Source organism: Nomia melanderi, chromosome 5, assembly GCF_051020985.1.
Source record: "Nomia melanderi isolate GNS246 chromosome 5, iyNomMela1, whole genome shotgun sequence".
NCBI classification, from domain to species: domain Eukaryota; kingdom Metazoa; phylum Arthropoda; class Insecta; order Hymenoptera; family Halictidae; genus Nomia; species Nomia melanderi.
The window spans coordinates 4952590-4976105 of NC_135003.1; the positions used below are offsets into that span (position 1 = coordinate 4952590).

General features: G+C 29.6%; 2 protein-coding genes and 2 non-coding genes across 5 annotated transcripts; 3 read left to right on the top strand and 1 right to left on the bottom strand.

Annotated features, from left to right (window-relative positions):
- Positions 1-1654: 1654 nt before the first annotated feature.
- TRNAP-CGG (transfer RNA proline (anticodon CGG)) lies at positions 1655-1726 on the top strand. The gene has a single exon. It is a non-coding gene; the product is annotated as a tRNA-Pro (tRNA).
- Positions 1727-3449: 1723 nt separating this feature from the next.
- LOC116431041 (aromatic-L-amino-acid decarboxylase) lies at positions 3450-13861 on the top strand. Of its 2 annotated transcripts, none has more exons than XM_031985929.2 (10): positions 3450-3533; positions 6784-7012; positions 8482-8715; positions 9951-10080; positions 10312-10572; positions 11135-11252; positions 11667-11757; positions 11836-12036; positions 12867-13086; positions 13180-13861. In XM_031985929.2, exons 2-10 carry the CDS (start codon positions 6812-6814, stop codon positions 13254-13256), a joined length of 1533 nt encoding a protein of 510 aa, XP_031841789.2. In that variant the 5' UTR covers positions 3450-3533; positions 6784-6811; the 3' UTR covers positions 13257-13861. The 2 variants fall into 2 exon arrangements, with proteins under 2 accessions (XP_031841789.2, XP_031841790.2); XM_031985930.2 differs by lacking the exon at positions 3450-3533 and adding an exon at positions 5563-5776.
- On the bottom strand, positions 9428-9499 carry TRNAP-AGG (transfer RNA proline (anticodon AGG)). The gene has a single exon. It is a non-coding gene; the product is annotated as a tRNA-Pro (tRNA).
- Positions 13862-14140: 279 nt separating the features above from the next.
- On the top strand, positions 14141-23429 carry LOC116431038 (peroxisomal N(1)-acetyl-spermine/spermidine oxidase). Its single transcript, XM_031985927.2, has 7 exons — positions 14141-14347; positions 15534-15761; positions 17279-17629; positions 19085-19276; positions 20838-21163; positions 21633-21911; positions 22619-23429. Exons 1-7 carry the CDS (start codon positions 14292-14294, stop codon positions 22783-22785), a joined length of 1599 nt encoding a protein of 532 aa, XP_031841787.2. The 5' UTR covers positions 14141-14291; the 3' UTR covers positions 22786-23429.
- The last annotated feature ends 87 nt before the right edge of the window (positions 23430-23516 follow it).

The window sequence follows — 23516 nt, forward strand, 5'->3', positions numbered from 1 at the left end:
ATCTATTTAACTATTCTTCTTATACATGTTGTATTACATAGTTTTGTAATAAAGCGTTTTTAACCGAACAGTTTTTCTTATTTCTACTTGTATAATATGTTACCGCAGTTTGGTCAGAAAAATCCGGGACACCCTATATATACGTGCTTGTCAAATAATTCGACAGAGACCTGGAATTTTGGACGAAATTCACTACAGTGAGTATTAGTATGAGATTAAACATATTCTATACTCAAAAGGTTTATTCGTTTATTTGCCAATAACTAAAAGATTGTGGGCGTCAATAAATGAATATAAACGATGTGAAATATGCTATACTTTAAAAGGGATTGTCTAGTCTTAGGACTTCTCTTGAAAGCACGGCTCTCGCTTTGTTTATTACACCTCGAAACTAAGAAACGCTTTGCTCTAAAAGAAACGCATTGATAAAACACAAACGAGCATTCGGGTTTCCCTTCGTTCAAATTTGTTTACATTGGATAATTGCAACGTCGTTATGCCCACTACATTTCCATCGGGTTCATTTTAACACATAATAGTGCTCGATGAACGGCTGTGGTTGAGTGATACAACATGATCCGATTATTGTTGAACTCGACGATTTCAACGTCTCTTTCTTTTCTATTTGTAATCCTTTTCTATGTCTGAAATTTCCATCGCTTATTATACAAATAATTATGATCGTAATTCTGTTGTGTTTAGTGTCATTTTAATGAGAAATACGTAGCAAATATGATGGTGAAAGTTTCATTCATCAAAGTAAAAAATGAATACGTTTGATTTCTTAGTTAACGATCTCAAGCTCATTGTGAGCTTTAAATATTGCTGAATATTTCGACTCTCACTTTATCTTTTTCTTTGACTCGTGTTGTCTCTATCTACGTCCACCATGCTAATTAGTGAAATCTGCATCCCGATCCTGGATAAACTAGCTCCACTAATAACAATCCCTATTATCTAAATGAGTACACATATTCTAAGGAAGAACTTCAATAAATGAAATTGAAGACGAAAATTTCTAGCGTAATGCGGAACTTTAATGTTTCATAACTTTTGGACCAATACTCACTGTCAAAAAGTTTAAAGTCCTGGATATACAGAACAATAACCTTAACAATATATGTCAAGATCAAGGTCATACGGCGGTTACTTTTTTCGTAAGAACTTTTCAGTTGTTCAGAATTAAGTCTCCCACAGTATATTTCTGGGCCACCCAAATCAGTGAGGAATCAGTGTTGTAAATAATTATCACATCCTTTTTATTATAGTTTGATTTATAATTTGATAAAACATATATTGTTCAGAAATTTTTAAATATTCAAACTATGCATGAAATATGTATTATCATTCATATAAATGTATTTTGTCATCCGTCTATAAAGTGGTAAGATCTATGTTCCTTACAATTTTTTGATTCATTATAGTGCGTTGTATCATATAAATACTGAAATATCTTTTTGAACATCCTGTATCAGTTATTTGAATTACGTGAATATGTATCGCAGCAAAGTAGATATTTGGTTTGTTATTAACAAATGCGTATATTAATATATAATTATATAAATATATATAATTATATTAATATATTAACAATTGATTTTTTTTAGATTACCAGGTGCATGGTAATGGTGAAGGGGAAAAAAGTTTTCAAGTTGGCTCGTTGGTCTAGGGGTATGATTCTCGCTTCGGGTGCGAGAGGTCCCGGGTTCAAATCCCGGACGAGCCCGAAAGGTTAATTTTTGTTTTTTTCTCAAACACATTATATATTCATTTTATGCAGAAAATGTATACCAATGGTGTGATGTTTATTTGTGTCTTATCTCGTGCAATTATGTAACGAAAAACAAAAATGAATTGCAGGCAATTACGTTATGCACTCAATTAGGTAAATTAATATAAGGAATTTTTGTATTCTACGTTTTACTCAACGGAATTACATCACTAGCATAAAAATTGATATAAAAAAGCGGTATGACGTCAGGAGCCACATTTATGAATTTGAAAAGTGCTACGTACCTAGACATGATACACAATAATTAAGTCACGTCGTGGCCTATTTCCATTACCGTGAAAAACAATAAAAGCATTTCCTTTTTGTTGAAACATTAATAGTTTTTCTAAACAATTGTATTGATAATGAAAGATTGGATTTAGTTACAGCTTCGATATTCACTGAACCTTTCCTTTGCATGCATGTTTATCATTCATTGTTCTATTTCATTTTATTTCACTTCATTTTATATCAATTGTTAATCCTTAATTCGTTTTATTTCGTATTGTATTTACATTTCTGTGCTTTTTAATATAAGTTAATTTCAATATTCCTTTCTTCATCATTTTCTACGTTTATTACAATGTAAGCATAGTAAAGATGCCATTGTCTTTGCTATTATTACATGTATAAATATTATATCTTTTAAACATTTTCTCAAAATATTAATGAACTTTCAAACCTTTAAACACTAAAAATACACTGGCGGTCAAAAGTTTGAAGTATTTCATATGGAACGTCATAAATAAAAAATGATATATTTCATAAATATATCAAATAAAATAACAAACCTTATATATCTTTACATTTGACTAATACACACACGTCCATGTCCCTTTATCATACGCAAAAAATTAAACCGATGTATCGGTCCCAAACTTTTGACCTATAGTTATATCGAAGTTGATATCGAATAGCAGTCAAAACTTGTATTAACCAACGAAATTAATAATGAACATTATAATAGACACGTTCGTTACCAACGTTACATATTTGTGACGGCCGCTGTCCTATAGTTTACACAAAGAAAATGAAATTAATATTATATATATTGTTATTTAAAGTTATAAGATACTACATTACATTTAGGAACCCAATCACTCGTTTTAGTTTCATTTGTCCAATAGTTTGTTTAGTTGATTTATTGGATTGAATAGATTACAATTCAGAACATCGTCACTGAAACAAACGATGATAGCGAACGTGCTAATTAAAAAAAATTGTGACATAGATTAATCATTGTGATTATTTAAAATGCTTAAACTAAAATTCAAAATATCTAGATAATACAACATTCACTGTCTACCATTTTTTCAATAAATTTCTATACAAATTCGAGCGAAATGGAAATATTGTACGATTAAATCGATTATAATCCTCAATGTAACTGACTACGTAAATGTTTATACATTCAGCGTTCTGTCGGTTTCACTACCGGAAGCTTGAATGTTTTCTCTAACTGATTGGTTACACTGCCATCCTGTCGTCGTTAAACAGTGTCTTTTTTTTAAACGGAAGCGACAGGAAGTGTTCAAGTTAACGAAAAATGTATCGCAAGCAAAAAGAGAAGAAAGAAGCGTGCACAGAAGTGTCAGCCATTTTAGATTCGATGGATGAAAAACAGTCTCGGATAGCCGAGGATATATAAAGGGGATGGTTGTGCTATCATTCGCAGTAGAACACGTTCTCTTCGTTGATTGAAGGCACCCAATCAAAAAATTGCAATTCCCTCTGCTGTCTTTCGACGGAACTTCATTTCCAGGTAAATCATTGAATTCAGTTTGCTGCGTTTTCTCAATGTTTTGATTTACGTAGAATCATCTAATTTATCACACTTTGATTGTACTGATTAACAATTCTCGATTAGTTTACTAATTACTCGATGTGCAAATATAGATATAAATATTGATTAAGCATTGATGTAATTAATCTTTGGATTATTTATTCTAATTATTGAACGTGGAGATTATTGTAAACGCTCTTCAAACACATTTCAATATACGTAGACTGATGTCTGTAAAGTTATAAATACTAACGTTTTATAGTACGTAATGACTGTGTCAACCATTCTGTCTTTTTATATTAATAACAGGGATCATTCTTTTAAACTGTTACTCACTTGAAACATTGTATTTTATTGTGAAATAAAAGTTTTTGTACTTTGTAAAGTTCGAGTTTGAAATGTACAAAGTAGATCGTCAAGCAATTAGTAGCATTGTTTTCCTAAAATAACATTTCAATTCTATTTTTTATTTCAAACCATATTTTTTTGAGTTGTATAAAAATAAGTCTGTAGAATATATGGTCATTTCATTAAATATTTTATGAAGCTAAAATTAATATCTTTTGTGTATAAATTATTATTCTTCTTCAAACATGTTTTTTACATTGCAGATGCACCTTCTTACAGTAATAAATAATCTAAGAAATTACAGTTTCTTGTGTTCTGTGCTAATTCCTGCAATTATTCTATCATTTCGTAATATTCTCGTTTTTGTTATTTCTTAATAGCTTCATGTGTAACATTGTGACGTCCACCATGTACCTATTTAAGTTTTTCTAGTTTCTTCAGTTTTTAGTTACAATTTTTCATTGTGTTTTATATGTAAATGATAATACAGAAAATAATAGAATTTCGTAAATATATTATCATTAGTGCTGCCTTTTCCTATTCGACTACAATTTCCTTTGAAGAAGTGGAGGCCGTTATGCACGAGCGCTTGGGTTTATAGTCTTCCGGGTGTTTAGGATTAGTTCAAGGGCATTGTTTCTGCTATTATACATTTTTGTTTTATTTCATTTTTCTTTTTCATGTGGACAGTTGTCAGCCTCTCTTCAATTAATGGAGGTATTGTAGTGTATTGTAGATATCTAAGAAATGTGAAGTTCAACTTATTATGTGCATAGGTCTTCCTTCGCATTCATGGAATAATTTGTTGCAATTAAATGCAAATTTTCTAATTATTTAGTTAATTAATTCCATAAGAACATACTAATGCTGTATTATTTATTATTTCATACTTCCTCTACTTTATAATAATGGCAATAATATTATACAATTAAATTTCGACGAAATATTAATATATTATTTGACAATTGGATTGTGGACCTTGTCTACTTGAAATACATGTATATATATATAAATTGCAATAAAATAAAATTAAATGCACTCTTTAAGAGAAGAGATAAATTCCTATTTAACATTCATCTATGTAGATTATATAAAAGAAAATATAATTTTATATAAAACACTGTAGCTTGATAATAACATAATAATTATTTTGTTGTTTGTTTTAATGAAAAATAATAATTAATTGTAGATACACATATTTTCATTTTGTGGTATCGAGTATGATCAAATATCAAATATATCTTTATATTTCTAAATCAACAAAAGTTCGAAATATTAATCATAGAATGTCTTTTATTAACAAAAAAAAATTGTAATTCATTCATCAATACAAACATGTGTACAGAAGAATTGTTATCGGCTTTATTTATTTATTATTGTTATACTTTTTCGAGTGATTCGAATTGACAGTAAAAGACAAGGATAATATTATAGTCGATAATATTACCTGTCGATCGGGTAATCGTTAAACTGACATATTCAATTATAAGATGATACAGTGAGAACGATTTTCGAAATAGGTTCATTTCCGTTTCCTCCTTGTCACAGTAAGATCAATTTTTTGTATAATTATGGAGAAAGCGGGAGAAAGTTTTCTATGTCTCGACACTCAACTTTACCCGGCGCGGTTCAAGCGAACCCACTTCTTCAAAGACCGTCCTCGGCGCGACACGTGCGCCATAAAATTCGAACTATCTTGATTGTGTATCGACCAATAGTTTTCTGTGAAATTCCATTCCGTGTCCGTTACGCAGTTTTGAACGAAATTTCTACATTTGTTAATGACGAGTCGTTAAGTATTTCACAGGGCATTTTATTGTAATGTTTTGTTGAAGTGAAGTGTTGAAGCGTTACAATTGTTACGGTCACGCAAGGTAAGTTCTGTCATTGACATTCGATGTCATGATATCGATTGATATGTGGTTTTTATGTATCGAGCGTATTTATATTATATTACATGCGTAATTAATATTCATTTAAAAAGAAAAACATGATATATAATATCTTTATTTCATTTGAAATTATTTATTATATATTACATTATTTTATATGAATATTTTATATATTTATCGAATCAACATTGGCATGTATGATAATAGTTTATTCATTGATACATATAACAATTTTGTGAACACAAAATTTTTATTCTAAAAGAAATCGACTTTTGAAGTCATTTTTTGTTATGTACACCAGTAATGTAACACTATGGCAGTAATTATAAACGGAACACTGGAGCCTGAATAAGTATTAAATATTATTCTGTTACTTTTTGTACTGTAACGTAATTATTGCACCATTTAATTATGTTTATAATAATAGCTTTTATTGTGTGAATTTTATTTAAACATCTTTATACATGAAAATGCTTTCATAAATTCTTTTGAGAAATGTTTATTTTTTAATTTAAAGGGAAAATTAAATTAATGGATTAATGTATTTATGAAATTGTATATTGCCATCATTGGTGGATATAACAGTTATACAAAGGGAAGTGTATTTTATATGAAATCATTTATTTATAATTCTCTTGCCAATTAAGTAAATTATTAATGATACTATTGATATTAACGCATAATATACATATTGGAATTACGTAAATTGAGTTACGGTGCAATGTGTAAATAATTGTTTGTAAATCAAATAATACAATAGCTATGTGTGTTAAATGTTTTAATTTATTTGGTGCGATAAGATTTCATTGAATCCTATAGAAAAATTCATATTCTTTTAAATAACAGACTACATTTTATAAGAATTGTGACAATTGTCAAATAAATATTTTATTGAAACGTTCTAAAACTTCACGATAATATGATGCATTTGAATTACATTTTCTTCAAATTATTTCTTGATTATGACAGTTTTTGTTTATATCGAATAGGATATTTTTAAAGAAAATTCAGTTAACCATGGACACGAAGGATTTCATTGATTTCGGCAAGGCTGCCATCGATTTTGTTGCAAATTATACCGAAAACATAAGAGATGAGAACGTCCTTCCGGATGTTGAGCCTGGTTATCTCAGTGAATTGCTGCCAAGCGAAGTTCCACACAAGGGAGAAAAATGGCAAGAAATATTGGAAGATGTAAAGAGATACATTATGCCGGGGGTGAGTTATGATGATACATTGTATTAATGTTTTTTTAGAAACATTACATTAAATATTAGTCTTTGATAAATTGTAAAATATTTTATTTTGATATTTAAATACTTTAAATACTTTGTTTCTATTACCTCTTCGGTACTACTAGTTTATACATATAAAGTAATATAAAATTATGATATCAAGTTTTTTTACCGTTAAGTGTATTTTTCATTGAATGATAGAATCATGTATTTATCTCCCGAGTTTCCTTTCTCGATACTCTGTTATAAGGTGAAAAATACTCGTTTGCAGAATGTTATTTAATAGACACACAAATTAACTAATATAAAAAACTAGAGAAATTAATGTACAAAAGCCTTGTGAATGATCATCAAATGTTTATATAAGACACAATGAAGTCAGTATCAAGTAATAGCCGTATATAAGACTTCTCTGTATCGAAGTTTAATTGATTTCACAGAAATCAGTTTTGCAGCGAACATTCATAAAACTCCTCGTGTACGTAATAAAATCAAAGTTAGTAATGCATACGAATTACTGTACTGTCCCTGTTCTATTTCCACACAATAAATTTGAAGGTGATTAGATAATAGTGTAATATATTAGTGTCAAGAAAAAGTCCTTGTTAACATGATTATAAGCATGATTATAACATGATTATGTGCCTAAGCTAGCTCTGTGTCTATTAGGTGCTTTCAGAATTACATTTTTTAATAATAATTATTTCTACAAAGAACATCATTTCTATCTTCGTTTTGAACATTATTTTATATGTAAAGGTATAACAAATACCTACGTAACTTAAGAGTGATTAATCTTTTAGGTGCAGTCGAATTTTTTTCATAGTATTAATTTAAAAGATATATCAGTCAAATTATATTTTTGCACTCAAATATACATTTTGTATTAATTCATTTATTAGGTGGATTATATACTAACTCTGTACACATGAAAATATATACTTAATAACGGAAAAATCCAATGAACTCATTTAAATAGAAGGTGCGGCGAGTTCTCATAACTAGGTACACAGTTTGCAAATTGCAGAGTACGCGCACAAATAATCAAGACTTTATTACTTTTAAAATAATAACAATTGGAAATGTTCACGTATTATGTAATAACTTCAACCTGTATAAACATTTTTCGTTCTTTCAATGGTTTAAAAATGTTTATACTTAAATGCAGATGCGCTGCATAGTTTTGTTAAACTTTATTAAATTACAATTCCTATTAAAGCAATCCTCGTATCTTTTATTATATTATTCAAGAATATTGGCATAATTAATAATAGCTTTAAAGCTTTTTCGCTTCCCTACAATAATGAAATACATATTTTATGTAAAATGTAAGAATTCTTATGGTTTCTTACAATTATGTTTCCTTTGCTTTCTGTGATGTTATTGAAATGAGTTTAGATAAGTAATGAAGTTTTTAATAGTGAAACATTTTATTTGATTTTTAATATTTAGGTAACTCACTGGAATTCACCTAATTTTCATGCATTTTATCCTTCTGGAAACTCTTATCCTGCGATTGTCGGTGAAATTATATCCGCTGGTATCGGTTGTGTCGGATTTACGTGGTTGGCTTCACCGGCGTGCACCGAACTCGAAGTCATTACAATGAACTGGCTTGGAAAATTAATAGGTTTGCCGAAGGAATTTCTGAACTGCGACGAAGGTCCTGGTGGAGGCGTTATACAGGTAGATCAATTTTAATGTGAATCATCATTTTTACGCGATGGATGCTTAATACAATCTTACATTCTCAAGAACTAATTTGTATAAACGAAAACTGGATGCTTATTTCTTAATATTAATGTTAAGGTAAAAACGTTAAACTTTATATAAACTTTCTACTTCATTTTCCTGGAAAGTTCAATGAACAAGCACGATATTTCCTGATTTAAGCTGAGTTCAATATAATTACTAATTATACATATTTATATTTGTATCTGTATTTTTGTAGAGTAAAATGATAAATGTGAAAAACTTAGAATAAAACTGAATAGTATAATACTGAACCATAGTATAAAGTAAATCTAAAAATTTTATTTACATAATTATTTAATATAATAAATTATGTACTACATTTAACAGACAACTAATCGCCAGTCTTGATTAAAAAATTTGCTTTAACAGTTAATGATTTCTTATTATCAAATTATTCGGTTATTTGTACCTTTAATTATTAACTTTAATTAGTAGTTGATATGAACATTTTATAACGACATTAAAAAATAAAAACTTCATGCAATTATACATGTATAATAAGCGAAAGCAATGATTTATAAAATAATCACAATCTTTAGTTGGAATATATTAATTTCACAAAAATTGTTTGTAACCATTCATTATTTGATATTGTATGTTGTATAGGTAAGTATTTTTATAATTTTGAGAAAGAAAAAAAATTGGGCTCGTCCGGGATTTGAACCCGGGACCTCTCGCACCCTAAGCGAGAATCATACCCCTAGACCAACGAGCCGCTTGATATACATATTATGCATTAAAATGGTGACATGCCACATGGCAGTATAAAATTTGCTTTAAATAGAATTGTATTGTAATACAACATTCCTTTTATTAATTTTCTGCATTTGTATATATGTTAATGTATATTTATTATCAAATAGTAGTTTCATTACAAATTTATAGGCATATTAGAAAAAATTTTATACTTTTTTGTTATTATTTTCGATATTGTTTAGGTATTAATGTAAATAGTCATTAATATTTATGAATATCAATTATATTCAAATTATTTATATATGTGTAGAGCAAATAATTATATAATATTTTAATCAAGGAAAGTAATTTAATAAAATAATATTATGCAATAATGCATAACATTCCTCAACATTTTTTACTTCTTTAATGTACAAATATAATAGAATTATTATACGGGAATAATTAATATTCAAATTCAATTTATTTAGGGATCCGCAAGTGAAGCCTCATTCCTGTGTTTATTAGCAGCGAAAGAACAAACAACACGTCGCATAAAACGTCTCCATCCAGAATGGGACGAAGGGTTCATAAAATCGAAATTAATTGCATATACATCTGGTAACTATTGAATATCATTTTTTAAAATTAGATTCAATTTTTAATAATAATTAAGTGACAAACAATATACACAGTGTTGATTATATATGTAATTTTATTATTCAATAGCGAATATTTCAATAAAAAATGATGTTTAAAACAAATTAACTTGTTTTATGGTATGGATTCTTTCAAAACAATACAATAAATTGTTTAAAACTAATGTAAATATTTGTAACTTTTTGTTCGTAGATCAATCAAATTCTTCTGTAGAAAAGGCAGGAATATTAGCATCGGTGCCAATGAAACTTTTACCAACCGATAAAAAATGTGCACTTCGAGGTGAAACATTATTGAAAGCGATCGAGGAGGACTCAGAGAGAGGTCTGATACCGTGTTACACGGTGGCCACTTTGGGAACCACCGGCACGTGTGCCTTCGACAACATTGAAGAATTAGGTCCCATATGCAACCAGAACAACATATGGTTGCATGTGGATGCCGCTTATGCAGGTTAAAAATTTTATTAAATTTTTTATTTGATGCCAAATAATTAATGCGACATTTTATTTGTAAACAAAATTCTTTTTTAATTATTAAATGTTGTACAATAAATAACACAAATATCTTCCATTAAAGATATTAAAAAGTTAATTTTAGAAAAATAATGAGTAAATAAATAATGAATTATTCTATTCAAAAGGTTTTTCAGTTAGATCAGTATACATTTGTGTTGATATAATAAAACGCAATTCTACCTATCTTGACAATCATTATACATTTTCATTATTCATGTATTTGTCGTAAGAATTATACAAATATGTTCGAAGATATTTATCTGGATTCAAGGATTTATTGATTCATATTGTTTGAGGAAAAAGGCAGTGTTGATCGTTAACGACTGATGCAGCAGTGAATGTGTTCCACTGCAGAACAAGTATTATGTAAATCAGTTTAATGGACACATTAATCAATCCAAAGATTATAGATATGTTAAATGAACAGATTAAAACTAGAAAAACAATCTAAGCTATTTAAATTATACAATTCCCTGATTTCCGTTTTGTTTTTATAGGTGCCGCATTTGTTTGTCCTGAGTATCGAAATTTGATGTGTGGCATTGAATACGCTGATTCTTTCAACATCAATCCTCATAAATGGCTGCTTGTAAATTTCGACTGCTCTGCACTTTGGTGTGTATTACGCATGCCCGCATGTTTGAATGAAAATAGAACATTGTTTTTTGCATAAACCAACAAAACAGTAAAGTTTGAATATAAGAATAATATTCCTTGTCCAAATTTAAATGTATTAATTACTTTTTTTTAATTTTACTAATTTAATCATTTTTATAAATTAAATTGCTACGTTATTAAAACTTTATTGATACTTTAAAAAATTCGAACTTTTTTTAGGATTACCCACTTTTAGTACAAGCTTCAGCAGTCAAGATTATTTAAATGAAAATAATTTCCGTTTAGTTGTTACAATATCCAAATGGCAGTTTATTTGTTGGAGATTCTATTACATTTAATTCTAAAGTTAATCACTTTATCAATAATTTTATTATCACTCAGATAATAATTTCATACACTCGTTCATTTTAGGTTGAAAGATTCCAGACGTCTGATCGAATCATTTAGTGTAGATAGAATTTATTTAGCACACGACAAAGAAGGATTAGCTCCAGATTACAGAGTAAGTTAATCATTCATTTGGTACAATGTATCTACCGCGTCAAAAACAGATGAATATTTTCAAATTATATTTTATTAGAATTGGCAAATTCCTTTGGGTCGTCGCTTCCGTTCCTTAAAACTTTGGTTCGTTCTACGAATTTATGGAGTAGAAGGATTACAAGAACACATAAGACGAACATTAAGATTGGCTCAGATGTTTGAAAACTATGTTAAGTCTGACAATCGATTTGAATTGGTAATGGAGAGATCGCTCGGTTTAATTTGCTTCAGACTGAAGGTATGTACAGAGTAAGAAAAATTTATTGTTTAATGATTTGTTGACTACTCTTCACGAACAATATATTTAACACGTTGACGACGGCGCGTATCAGTGGTGGTTAAAAAGAAATTGTTGAATGGTACCTTAGTTTTATTTATATGTTTTGAATTTGAAATTCTTGAATGAGATATATTTTACTATATATTTATTAATACATTTTAGATCTGTAAATGCGAATTACAATACCAAAACAAATAAAAACTAAAATACTTTTGAAACAATTAATTAGTAACTAGCATCGATTTTTATTACGTTAATAACTAATTTTCTTATTTCTAACATAGTGCAGCCTGGTGAAGAAAAATAGCTACAATTAATAGAACTTCCTGGTAAAGCGAAACATAAACTACAGCGTCGGCGTTAACGTGTTAAAGTAATAATAACTCAGACTCTTCCACTATATATTCTTCATTGTAGTTTTACAATCCTTTTCCAGTTCTCATTTTATGTTTTTCGTTTTTCAATATCTTTTAAGTAATATTGTTTCACGTTGTAACTTTTTATATGACTTTGTAAATTTACAAATTCACGAAATTTAAAACAACGTATTAGTCAAAACGACTGGTTTTCTTATTTTACAATTATTGATATAAAAAAAGTGTTAAATGTCCAAAATGATTTTACAAATTAACAGATTTACTTGTATATTATAATGAAATGCTGTGGGAACTTAAACAATTTATTATTGTAATTTTTATAAATGTCACATATTACTGTATATTAATTATAATCAGAAAAATCATTTTAGCCCTTGATATCATCAATTCTAATCGACTTTTCAATTTCAGGGCGACAATAAATTGACAGAAGAACTACTTAGCGGTTTGACAGCCGAGAAGAAAATTTATGTTGTACCAGCGACGTTTCATAAGAAATTTATCGTTCGTTTCGTAGTGTGTAGCAGGTTGTCTAGAGAAGACGACATTACTTTTGCGTGGAACGAGATCACGAAACAGGCGGCGGAAGTTTTGAGATCGCAACCACCAGCCTTTGCGGAAAAGATAGAAAGTATGAATCTGGACATAAAAACGCCAAAGATATCGTAGAGTTTATTAATGGATGTTACGTTACGGATATTTATGCAAATTTTTATTTCCACAGATTTCTTAACAATTATTAATATCAAAGGAAAATTCCTATTAACAATTTCGAAATGTATTATGTTTATCGTAAAGTAGAAATTTTGCCAGTTTCGGCTAAATATTTTTCATAGATTATTAATAGGTATTTACTATATAGGTAATAACTTTTTCGTTCATAGCAATGGAATGAAGTTTTACACCGTTATTAGTGTTGTACATATATATGTGTGTTCAGAATATCTATTTAACGTTTTCTTGAAATCTATCTTATTTTTGTAATTTACTTGAGTTTTGATAGATTCTAGCGTTATTAATTGTAGTTTAGTAACTACCACTAAATCAAAAGGTAGTTACTGTAAGATCTTATACGGAAAATTGTGTGTGATGTAATTTAATCAACTATTTTCACTGTAATATTACAAGATAATATTACTGTAAATTATGATTTAGAATAAATATTAATTCTGTTTCTTCGAACACATTATATTCTTTTCGTTATGTTTCCAAATAAGTTAGGAATGCTCATGTATTCATTAAATACTTAAATAGTAGTAATATTTAAATAAAAGTACAGATTGTAATAGATTTGGCAGATTATGCATTAAATAACGAAGCAGACTTTATAGAATTACTAGTTTAACTATAAATACGACTTCGCATTAATTTTAGGAATATTCGTTACAAAGTTATACACTGTCGATACTGTGAAATAAAATTATGAACAAACAGTACGTATATTACTTCGTAAAATTTTATATTCCCTATGAAAATATAAAATTGCGCAGTGTTAAATTGTTAAAAGCAAGTGTTAAAAGCAATTGATTTATTCTCCATGAGCTGTATATTTGTAGAATTCATCTTAAATGTACATTTGATTAAGGTGTCATACATTGTTTTATAAATAGTATTTCAATGAATCATAATTACGGAAATTGTCGTAGCCGGCTATGATATGTCATTCGAACAACAATCGAACGTCATTACCGCAATGGTCGTTTGTTTGCGCGTGTAACATGCTCACGTCGTAGCAACGTTCGCCGATAAGGAACCTTCCCTAATAACATCAAAATTCTTACCAAAATTAGACATCATCGTCTTCATGAACAAATCCACCAGTTTTTACCCAATGAAATGCTACTTACGAAGCAGAAGCAAACGCTTCGAAAATTCCAAACGGTTCTGGTAAGGTAGGTCACGAGATTTTAAATTATATTGTGATATTTAGGTTCCCAGCATGAGATTTTAAATTATATTGTGACATTTAGGTTCCCAGCATGTGGTTATTTGTTTTAACGTTTTATTTTTACTAAAAATATGAGTGAGTTACATATAAAACTTTTATCGTATTTATGAAATACTGTACGAGTGTATTTTACTTTAGCCTAAAGTTTAAGAGGTTGAATTTTTGACGTTTGATAATACCTTCTACCACTGTCTCTGTCACATCTACTGATTAATAGGAAGGATATTTTTTTTGTTATTTTAAATTATCAATTACTTTCAGGTAATAAGGATAAACCTTAATAATCTTTTGATTTCTCAATTTTCTATTGTGTTGAGTATTCATGGAACCTTTTTATGAAATGAAATAATAGAAATCATGTTAATCGTTATTTTGTGGCGACGAACAAAATTGCGAGAGGAAATTTATTAGCTCATTATTTTCATTATTCGTTAATATTTCGTCGATTGCATTAATGTAAGTCCTCTGAACTTATAAGATAACCTTTAATCTTTAATCTATTTGACATGTTACGATATCATTTCAGCTTTTCTCAGAATGAGAACTATTATTAGGGTAGTTGCAGCGAATCGTTGGTAGAGATAAATTACATCTATGTAATACTAGATGATAAACATAGCGAAATCACACATACACATCAGCATTTATTGAAATAGTAAATTTATTATTTAAAACTTAATTTGAGAGTGTATTCTACTTACTGTTAGCATGCAGATGAAAAGATGTGGATTTATGAGGAATGTATACCTTCAAATAGCAACTACATTTTCAAAATTTGAAAGTTGTCTAAGCATTATAGTACGCGATTATTAGTATAATAGTACTATATTGCCGCGAATCTGAAAGTCTATCATTGAAAAGTAATACAAAACCACCCATTTATGAAGTGTTTTTTATTTCTACGCTGCAAAAAATAAAATGGAAAAATTTGGAGCCTTAAGATTAAATAATATGTACTTCGTTGAATGAAATATAAAATATTCCGTATTTAAAAGTGGGTTAAATCAATATTAATAAAACCATCGAACTATGTTTAAATTTTTTGAAATATTTAAAACAGAGTTATAAAATATAATTTTTCAAAGTAAAATGTTTAAATAAAATAAATTTTAATTGTTTATATCTAATAGAATTTTCTCATCCCAAAAATGTGGAGGCAGAGGAAAAAAAGAGGAGATACCAGCGTGTACAAAGCTGGCTAAATTCGAGTCCTGTCAGTTGGATCCTTGCATGTTGGATCCATGTAAGCCGGAACCAACAGTGGTGATCATCGGAGCAGGGATGGCTGGCCTTTCTGCGGCGCATCGATTGGCACAATGTGGTCTTCAGAATTTTACAATATTAGAAGCAACGGATAGGTATGTTTTATACTTAATACATATTTTTTAAAATAACAATCAACTTCTCTTCCACATTTTATCAACATTTTAATATAAATGATCTCAAATACTTTGGATTTTTATTCGTTTAACGAAAAAGTTCTTACGTCACATAGAGAATTAAAGAATTTAGTTCATTAAGTCTGAAGTGAGTATCACATTCCGCCTGAATTGTATCTATTTATTGCAACCTTTAAAATTCATCAAGCAATTTATCAAAATTAAACTTTTTTCTTAATTCCAGTTTGATATTAAAGTTAATTGCGTGTTATTACTTAGTACGTAAACACTATTTCTTTCTGCAATGTTTATAATTATTTTCATTTTCCTTTATACAGCTCGTCCTTGAAATATTTAAGCATCTAAAGCATAATTAATCAGAAACTAGAATCATCAACGTTTATATTTAAACATTTTTTCTTCAAAGGATTAATGAATAAAATTAGATATAGCAGTCTTAGTGCGGGAGATACGTTTAAAAAACCAAGCGTCGGTTGAAGCAACATTGAACGAGGTCATTTTAACACGTACATAATAGGGATATGTGAAACAGTATAATGGATAAAAAAATATGCAACTTTCCTGCTTTCTTTCGTATGAATTATGCGAGTGTCATGAATTGAGAAATCAGTGTTAAAGTGAATTAATGAAAATTATAGAATTCGAAAGCAGTGTGAAAGCAGATAATCGATTTGAGACTCAGGATTCTTTAACACTAGGTTTGCGGAACGCCTCAATTTGACGCATATTGAATTTTATAAACGTTACTTGATGAATGTTTACGTTGACTTTAACTTAGTGTAAACCTAGTATTAAAGATGGTCTCCAAGAACCAAGATTCTAAATCATCAATTCCACCATTATTGTTCATTTTTCGTAATTCCAATGATCTTGATTCTAAGTTCCTCTTGTTAAGATTTTACCATGAAGCCAATACAACTTTTAATGTTTATATAATTATTACTTCTAACTAATAAATTAAGTTACTTTTTCACTACTAATTGATAACAGAAATTCACGATCATCACACACGGTATATATGTCTGGTCTTTTTGCTTAGATACTTCATCATACACCTGATGTGTAATTGATCTCGAATGGGCTAACACTAAACCCATCGCGATCGGTCAAATGACCGGTTGTAAAATTTGATTCAAATTTTGTGTTTTCTTTTGTTCATTTAACTTTCTATCAATTCTTATATCGGCCGATTAATTAGTTTATCAGTTTCTGTCTTTTCTTTTGTTGAAGTTTCTACTAAACAAATTGCTCGTCTAATTTATTTACCTTTATTTTATAACTAATTATTTAGTTGGTTAGAGTGGAAATAATTATATATAAAGTGCTGGTGCATTTAATATTAGGCGGGGTCTTATTGTATAAGCAAGAACTAAAAATCAAATACTGTCTACTCACGTTATCCTTCGTACACTTGCCATGTAGAGCCGTAACTTACGAATGACTTATGAAGTATCGACAATGAGTCCTTTTTGCAGACCAGGAGGACGAATTCATTCATGCTGGTTGGGCGATGTGGTAGCGGAAATGGGAGCCACCTGGATCGAGGGTGGATGCGTGGCGAATCCCGTCTTCACTCTGGCCGCTCAAGAGGGTCTTCTGAAGCCACCCATCTTCAGGCCTGATCCGAGCCGCGGTCTTTTTTGCACGAGCGATGGCCGAGCTATCGATCTTCCTGTCAGCATCACGGCTTATCACACCTTCCGGCAAATTGAGCAACAGGCGGCAACCCTTTTCTCTCTAGGCTGTGGCCGCACCCACGGTACGTTGCTGAACTTCATGGGCGTCAGAATACAACAGGAGCTCCACAATTTCCCAGAGGAGCAACGGTACAGTTGCCCAGGTCAACTGCAAACTTTGCTAGCAGTGATGTGAACGTAGTTCTGAAGTTCGGTTTGAGTTTTGAACGTCTATGGCAACTCGATCGAAATTTGACATTAACACTTTCGCAGCCGGTGGTTCTGAAGTGACATCGTTAAGCTGCGGTTACGGTGGATGCCAGTTCGTACAATGTAGTATTCTGAGGAATAAGCATGTGAAGACCGCTATGCGTGAACACTCTCAGGAATTTGTATCAATGTTTGACTGTTTTGATGTGTTTAGTTTGTTAGAACGCCAGTTTGTCGGAGTACGTGACTACTGTTAACCACAACCTTAGGTGGATATGTGCACTTTTCACAAAGTAGCTATATGTTCTGATATTAACCAGTTGAGTGCGAAAATTGCGGTTGTGTTGCTGTTTATTTGCAAAATAGTTGTATGTACTAATGAATACAAAATATTTGCACTTGTAACACTAAGAAATATTTTTTTTATAATTCCATGTTCATAACTATGAATTATATATAATTAAAAACAATTTGGGCGTCCCTAATGAAAATGATAAGTAAATCATGAAGATGAAAAATATTGAAATTGCATTGAAGTTACATTAAAATTGCATAATATTTTTAGACAGTATTTTGTGATAAATGTGAATATATAATTTCATAATGACTTAAGAAATAATCACAAAATATAATGAGTATAATAATAAACACTCTTAAGATAGTTATAATAACCACAAATCTGAAAAATAATTTTTAACAAATAAAGAATTTATTTATTTATTCATTTATTAAATTGGGCAAAAACCATAAACGTTGTCTGTGAAATACAAGGTACAGAGTTAATAAATAGATTATTTTTTTTATTTGTATATATATATAAATAAATTTTTCCCTAGCTTTTATCATTTTTTTACCTGAATGTCTTCATACAAACTGTCGGGTTGTGCATATATTAAATATATAAATGAGACGGACATTTAAATTCAGGAATAGATACACTTCATCATACATGTAAGATATCATGAATGACATTTCCATGTTTTCCAAGATAATTAATTTCTTAACTGTTAAAGTGGATGGTTTAGGTCTCTATTAATTTTCCTTAAGATACTCCACTTATCTGGAGTGATTATTAATGATTCACCTTAATACCGGATTCACCTGTCAGGGGCTGAAGTAAGTATCAAAAATGGAATATCTATTTAAAGTGGTAACCGTCTTTAAAATAGTATACAACGAAGAAATGAAATTTGCGTTACTTAAAAACGATGAATGGATAAGCCATTAATTAACATGCTGTTTCTTGTTGGAATAATTCTTGTATAATCGACTGAATGTTTTGCTATTGCAGGACGCATGAAATTATTCAGTTAACACGTTACATCACTGCATATTTAATGACACGATATCGGAAACCATTTTCTTGCGATACCCTTAATTTTTTTACGTCTTTAGATATGACGCAGCCAGGGTGATGTATGGGATGACGAACTGCATGAGGTGTCGTTGCGGTGACGATCTTTCCCTCGTTTCGGCTGATCAATTCGGAAGTTACATCGAGATCCCTGGTGGTAATGTCAGAGTGCCCCTCGGATACGTTGGAGTTTTAGCTCCTCTGCTGCGGGATTTACCAGACTGTTCTCTCAAGTTAGTTCAAATTAATGATACGTGTTTATTATAATAGTATTTAATGACACAAGTCCATTTTTTAAAAAAATCAAGCTGAAGATTGTAATATGTAATAGTTATAACTCTACCTTATTTTCCATTTTTAAATAACTATCTCTTTTTTTAAATTTTAAACGGACATAAGCTACTTTCGAAATAAAGGGATCATATATATAGGGTGACTCATGTTAACCTTAAATGCAATTTTTTTTGTTTTGATGGGTTTTCGATGTACATAGGTTAACGCGTTTTTGTAGAGAATGATCTGCTGCATTGATTGATGCAAAAAAAATATATATTATTATACTTTAAAAAATAGTGGTAAACTTCATATCTTTTACACAGGTACACCTAAGACAAACTAAGACAAACTAAGTATTTGTATATACCTAATTACTGCCCTCTTAGAACAAAAAATATAGCATTTCAGATACTTTTTAAAGTAACGAATAATTTCATAGATAATTGAATTTATTTATAGGTTAAAATTGAATACCCTGTATATATCTACTGTATAGCATACTAAAATTATATTAGTATGTAATAAATATATATCATGAATTATTACTTACTGTATGTATCATTTACTGTACTGTTTGTTATAAATAATGGGACCACTATAGACTGAATACACTGACTAAATCTCGTGGCAAAAAATCAAAGATTTTCGAAATAACTAAATGAAAACAAATAAATTTTAAGTTCTTACAACCAGTTATTTGTTATCATTAGAATCAATACATGTTGTTAAGATAAATCTTAAATATTAAATTGATTATATTCATAAGTGTACTTACATTCAACTTGGTTCTATGTTTATCACAGTGTATATCACTACATTATTATCTAATCTATCTATTATCAGTATCAGATAACAATTTTTTTACATACATGTATTTATATTTATACATATGGCTCAGGTTCAAGTAGTCTTGTTTTCTACAAATATTCTTCAAGATTTTCAAACAAAATTCATGTACAACAGTAAATGATACAAATTTTAATTGCAATTTTATAATTCCCATACTTCCACTTCATTTCTGGAAAATTTAAATCTTCTTCTTCAGTATATTTTAAGAACATTAGTCTTTTCTTGAATATTCCCACTATTTTTTATAATTATATACAACACGAATATTAATGGAGGAACAAATTAGATAATAAGTTTTATGAAAATTTATCTTGCTATTTTTGCATCAGTACACATACACGATCGATCTAGTTCGATAACTGATTATAACATTTCATACAGATACAGAAGATTAAGGTTACAATCCCGTATAACATCGATATGTTATTATTTATTAATTAATAGCTAAGAATTGACGGTACCGAAATATCAAGTTTAAAATACATTTCAAATAAATCTATTTACATAACGAGTTTCAAGATCGCACGAGTGAAGTAGCTATCAAACTTCGTCCCATTAATAGCACTATTAATGATTGATATCGGGGCATGAATTGATGAACGATCACATGAGATTACTTCGATCATTCACGAGTGCCACGCTAAAAATATTCATCGTTTATTGCACTAGATATTACAAGCCAGTAAGCTGTATAAGGTGGGGTGCAGTGAGCGATTCTTGTCCCCGAGCAGTGGTGAAATGTTGCGACGGTGAAGAATTTCCCGCCGATTATGTTATTGTCACCGTATCTCTCGGGGTTTTGAAGAATCAACACGACAAACTCTTCTGCCCGGCATTACCAGCGGAGAAAGTGGAAGCCATGTGTAAATTAGGCTACGGATACGTAAATAAAATATTCTTGGAGTACGCGAGGCCGTTCTGGGTTTGGAAAGAAGGTGGCATCAAACTCGCTTGGTCAGCTGATGAACTTGCTGACAGATGTGATTGGGTGAAAGGTTCGGCCACTTTCTTTTTTACTAGGGCAATGACTCATCAGGATTTACAAAAACAGTAAATTCCTTCTTACATGATCTCGTCTTTCGGAATGTTCAAATATAACTTTCAAAGAATATATTCGAAATGTAGTGCTATCGTGCGAAAATAGTTTGGAAAAATTGATATTTTATATTTTAATTCTAAACAAATGTATTGTTCATGTAATCATGAAATCACACTAAAGGGCGCATGATCTCTATTATTTATTATTATTATCATTAGTATTTTTCTATTATTTGTTAACATTTATTATATAATCTTTTTTCTATTCACAGTATTATTAGATTATATATTTTTCCGCAATAGGAGGAACTTACAAATCCAATAATATTTTATATTTTAAACGTAATTCATTTTTCACATACCATCGGTAAAATATCTGGTTTTCCTATCTTCCATTCAAGTGATAGAAATTTTTGTGTATTTCAGGACTTTCTAATATCGAAGAAATGTCGACCTCTCAACATGTTCTGTGTGCATGGATCTGTGGCCGCGAAGCTGCTGATATGGAACTGTGCTCCGACGAAGAAGTCGTGGAGTCGATAACAAGAGTTCTTCGACAATTTACCGGTGATACTACGCTACCATATCCAGCTAATCTTCTCAGAAGCAAATGGTGTATGGATCAATACTTTGCCGGAGCATATAGTTACATGGGCCTAGAAAGCACTGTCGGTCATCAGTGTGATCTAGCAAGTCCTTTACCAGGTACTATTGTTACGTACAACAGGCTTTGAAAATTTTTAAAAGATAGACGAGTTATGAATCCTCCCTCTCAATTTTACACCTGTTTTTTAAATTCGGTTTTAAAGCATAAATCACGAATAAAAATTGAAATTTAACTTTAGAATAATGAAAATTACAATGCTTAAAAACCAGAAATATCATTGCAATATGCATAATAGAGGTTTTATTATATCACACCATAAATATAATACAGGTCATGGAATTATATAAGAAATATTTATTAATGATTCTGCAAGCATTTAATTTATTAAACGTTACTTATAAAAATATTAACTTCCTCAATTCAAACAATCTTTTACACATACCTTCGTATGTAATTTCTGAAAAAAGTTCTAAGTTACTATTAATTGAAGGATATTTAAAGAAAATCATATATTACAAATATTTTACTGCACATATATATTTAGATTCACTTAAACCTATTTATTAAAATTCTTTTTTAAATTGTTGAAAGGAACTTTCTAATTAAAATTCCTTTGCTCAAATATAGAGTAGATCGATAATATTAATAATACTTTACAATTATGTTAATGATATATAATATTAATAATATCACGTCACCATTGTTATTAAGAAAAGACAAGTGTCAGAAAGAAAGAAATTCCTCTTTCTTTAACATTCGCATCCTTTCCATTTTTTCTTTGCTCTTATACCTTTCTTTTGTTCAGGCACATGCGAACCAATACCACCGATTCTTTTATTCGCGGGGGAAGCTACAATCCCAGGACACTATAGCACAGTTCATGGTGCGAGATTAAGTGGCATTCGCGAGGCTGAAAGAATAATTCAATTGACGAAACGGTTTGGTGGTCCACCGAAGAAAGTGTCCGCATAAGATTCGAGTCATGGAACAACTTAGTAGAAGTATTAATGAAACAAATAGACTGAAAATGTATATGCACATCTGGTCTTTTGTCCAAGGGTATGTTAATTGTATTGTTAATCAGATAACAATGAAATCTTTATTATTGGAACGTACTGCAACGAAGAAGATCCGTAAATAAGTATTGTGTAAAATACGAAATGATGATTATCACAAATTTTTTAAGAGATTTTTATTCTTTTTTTCGATATAGTCATTGTATATGTTTTTCATTGCTGTACTCTTATTGTCGCATGCTAACAGTTTTAATAAACAGAGTAATTTTTATTATACTTTGATGATGTTGCTTTTATTTTGTCGTATGATGAGTTTTGCCGATTTTAAAATTAAAATAAGTATCATGAGCGTTATAGAAATACATGGTATGTTATTTATGATCGAATAACTTAATATTTAAAGAATTTCTTATAAATTATCTTTAAAAAAGAATTTATAAACATGTATGTTTAAAATAATTTACATATTAACGAATTTTGATTTAATTTATTATAATTATAAATAAGGAACTCTATTTACACAAGGTAAATTAGATACCGTTGAAAATACTATAATATCGTTAGTCGTTAAAAATTAGACAGGTTAGTAACATTGTAAAGGTCGGGAAATCCTTTTTTTCCTCATGATAGCTAGCTATTCTTTGTTCTTTATTTTATTCAAATATTTTGCATAATTATATGTCTTGA

Excerpts from the sequence above, each read along its gene's own strand:
- LOC116431041 (XM_031985929.2), top strand. The coding sequence starts at position 6,812 with ATGGACACGAAGGATTTCATTGATTTCGGCAAGGCTGCCATCGATTTT. Across the intron at positions 7,013-8,481 it reads AGAGATACATTATGCCGGGG|GTAACTCACTGGAATTCACC; the intron begins GTGAGTTATGAT and ends TTTAATATTTAG. Across the intron at positions 11,253-11,666 it reads TTCGACTGCTCTGCACTTTG|GTTGAAAGATTCCAGACGTC; the intron begins GTGTGTATTACG and ends CGTTCATTTTAG.
- LOC116431038 (XM_031985927.2), top strand. The coding sequence starts at position 14,292 with ATGCTACTTACGAAGCAGAAGCAAACGCTTCGAAAATTCCAAACGGTT. Across the intron at positions 14,348-15,533 it reads TTCCAAACGGTTCTGGTAAG|AATTTTCTCATCCCAAAAAT; the intron begins GTAGGTCACGAG and ends TATATCTAATAG. Across the intron at positions 15,762-17,278 it reads ATATTAGAAGCAACGGATAG|ACCAGGAGGACGAATTCATT; the intron begins GTATGTTTTATA and ends TCCTTTTTGCAG.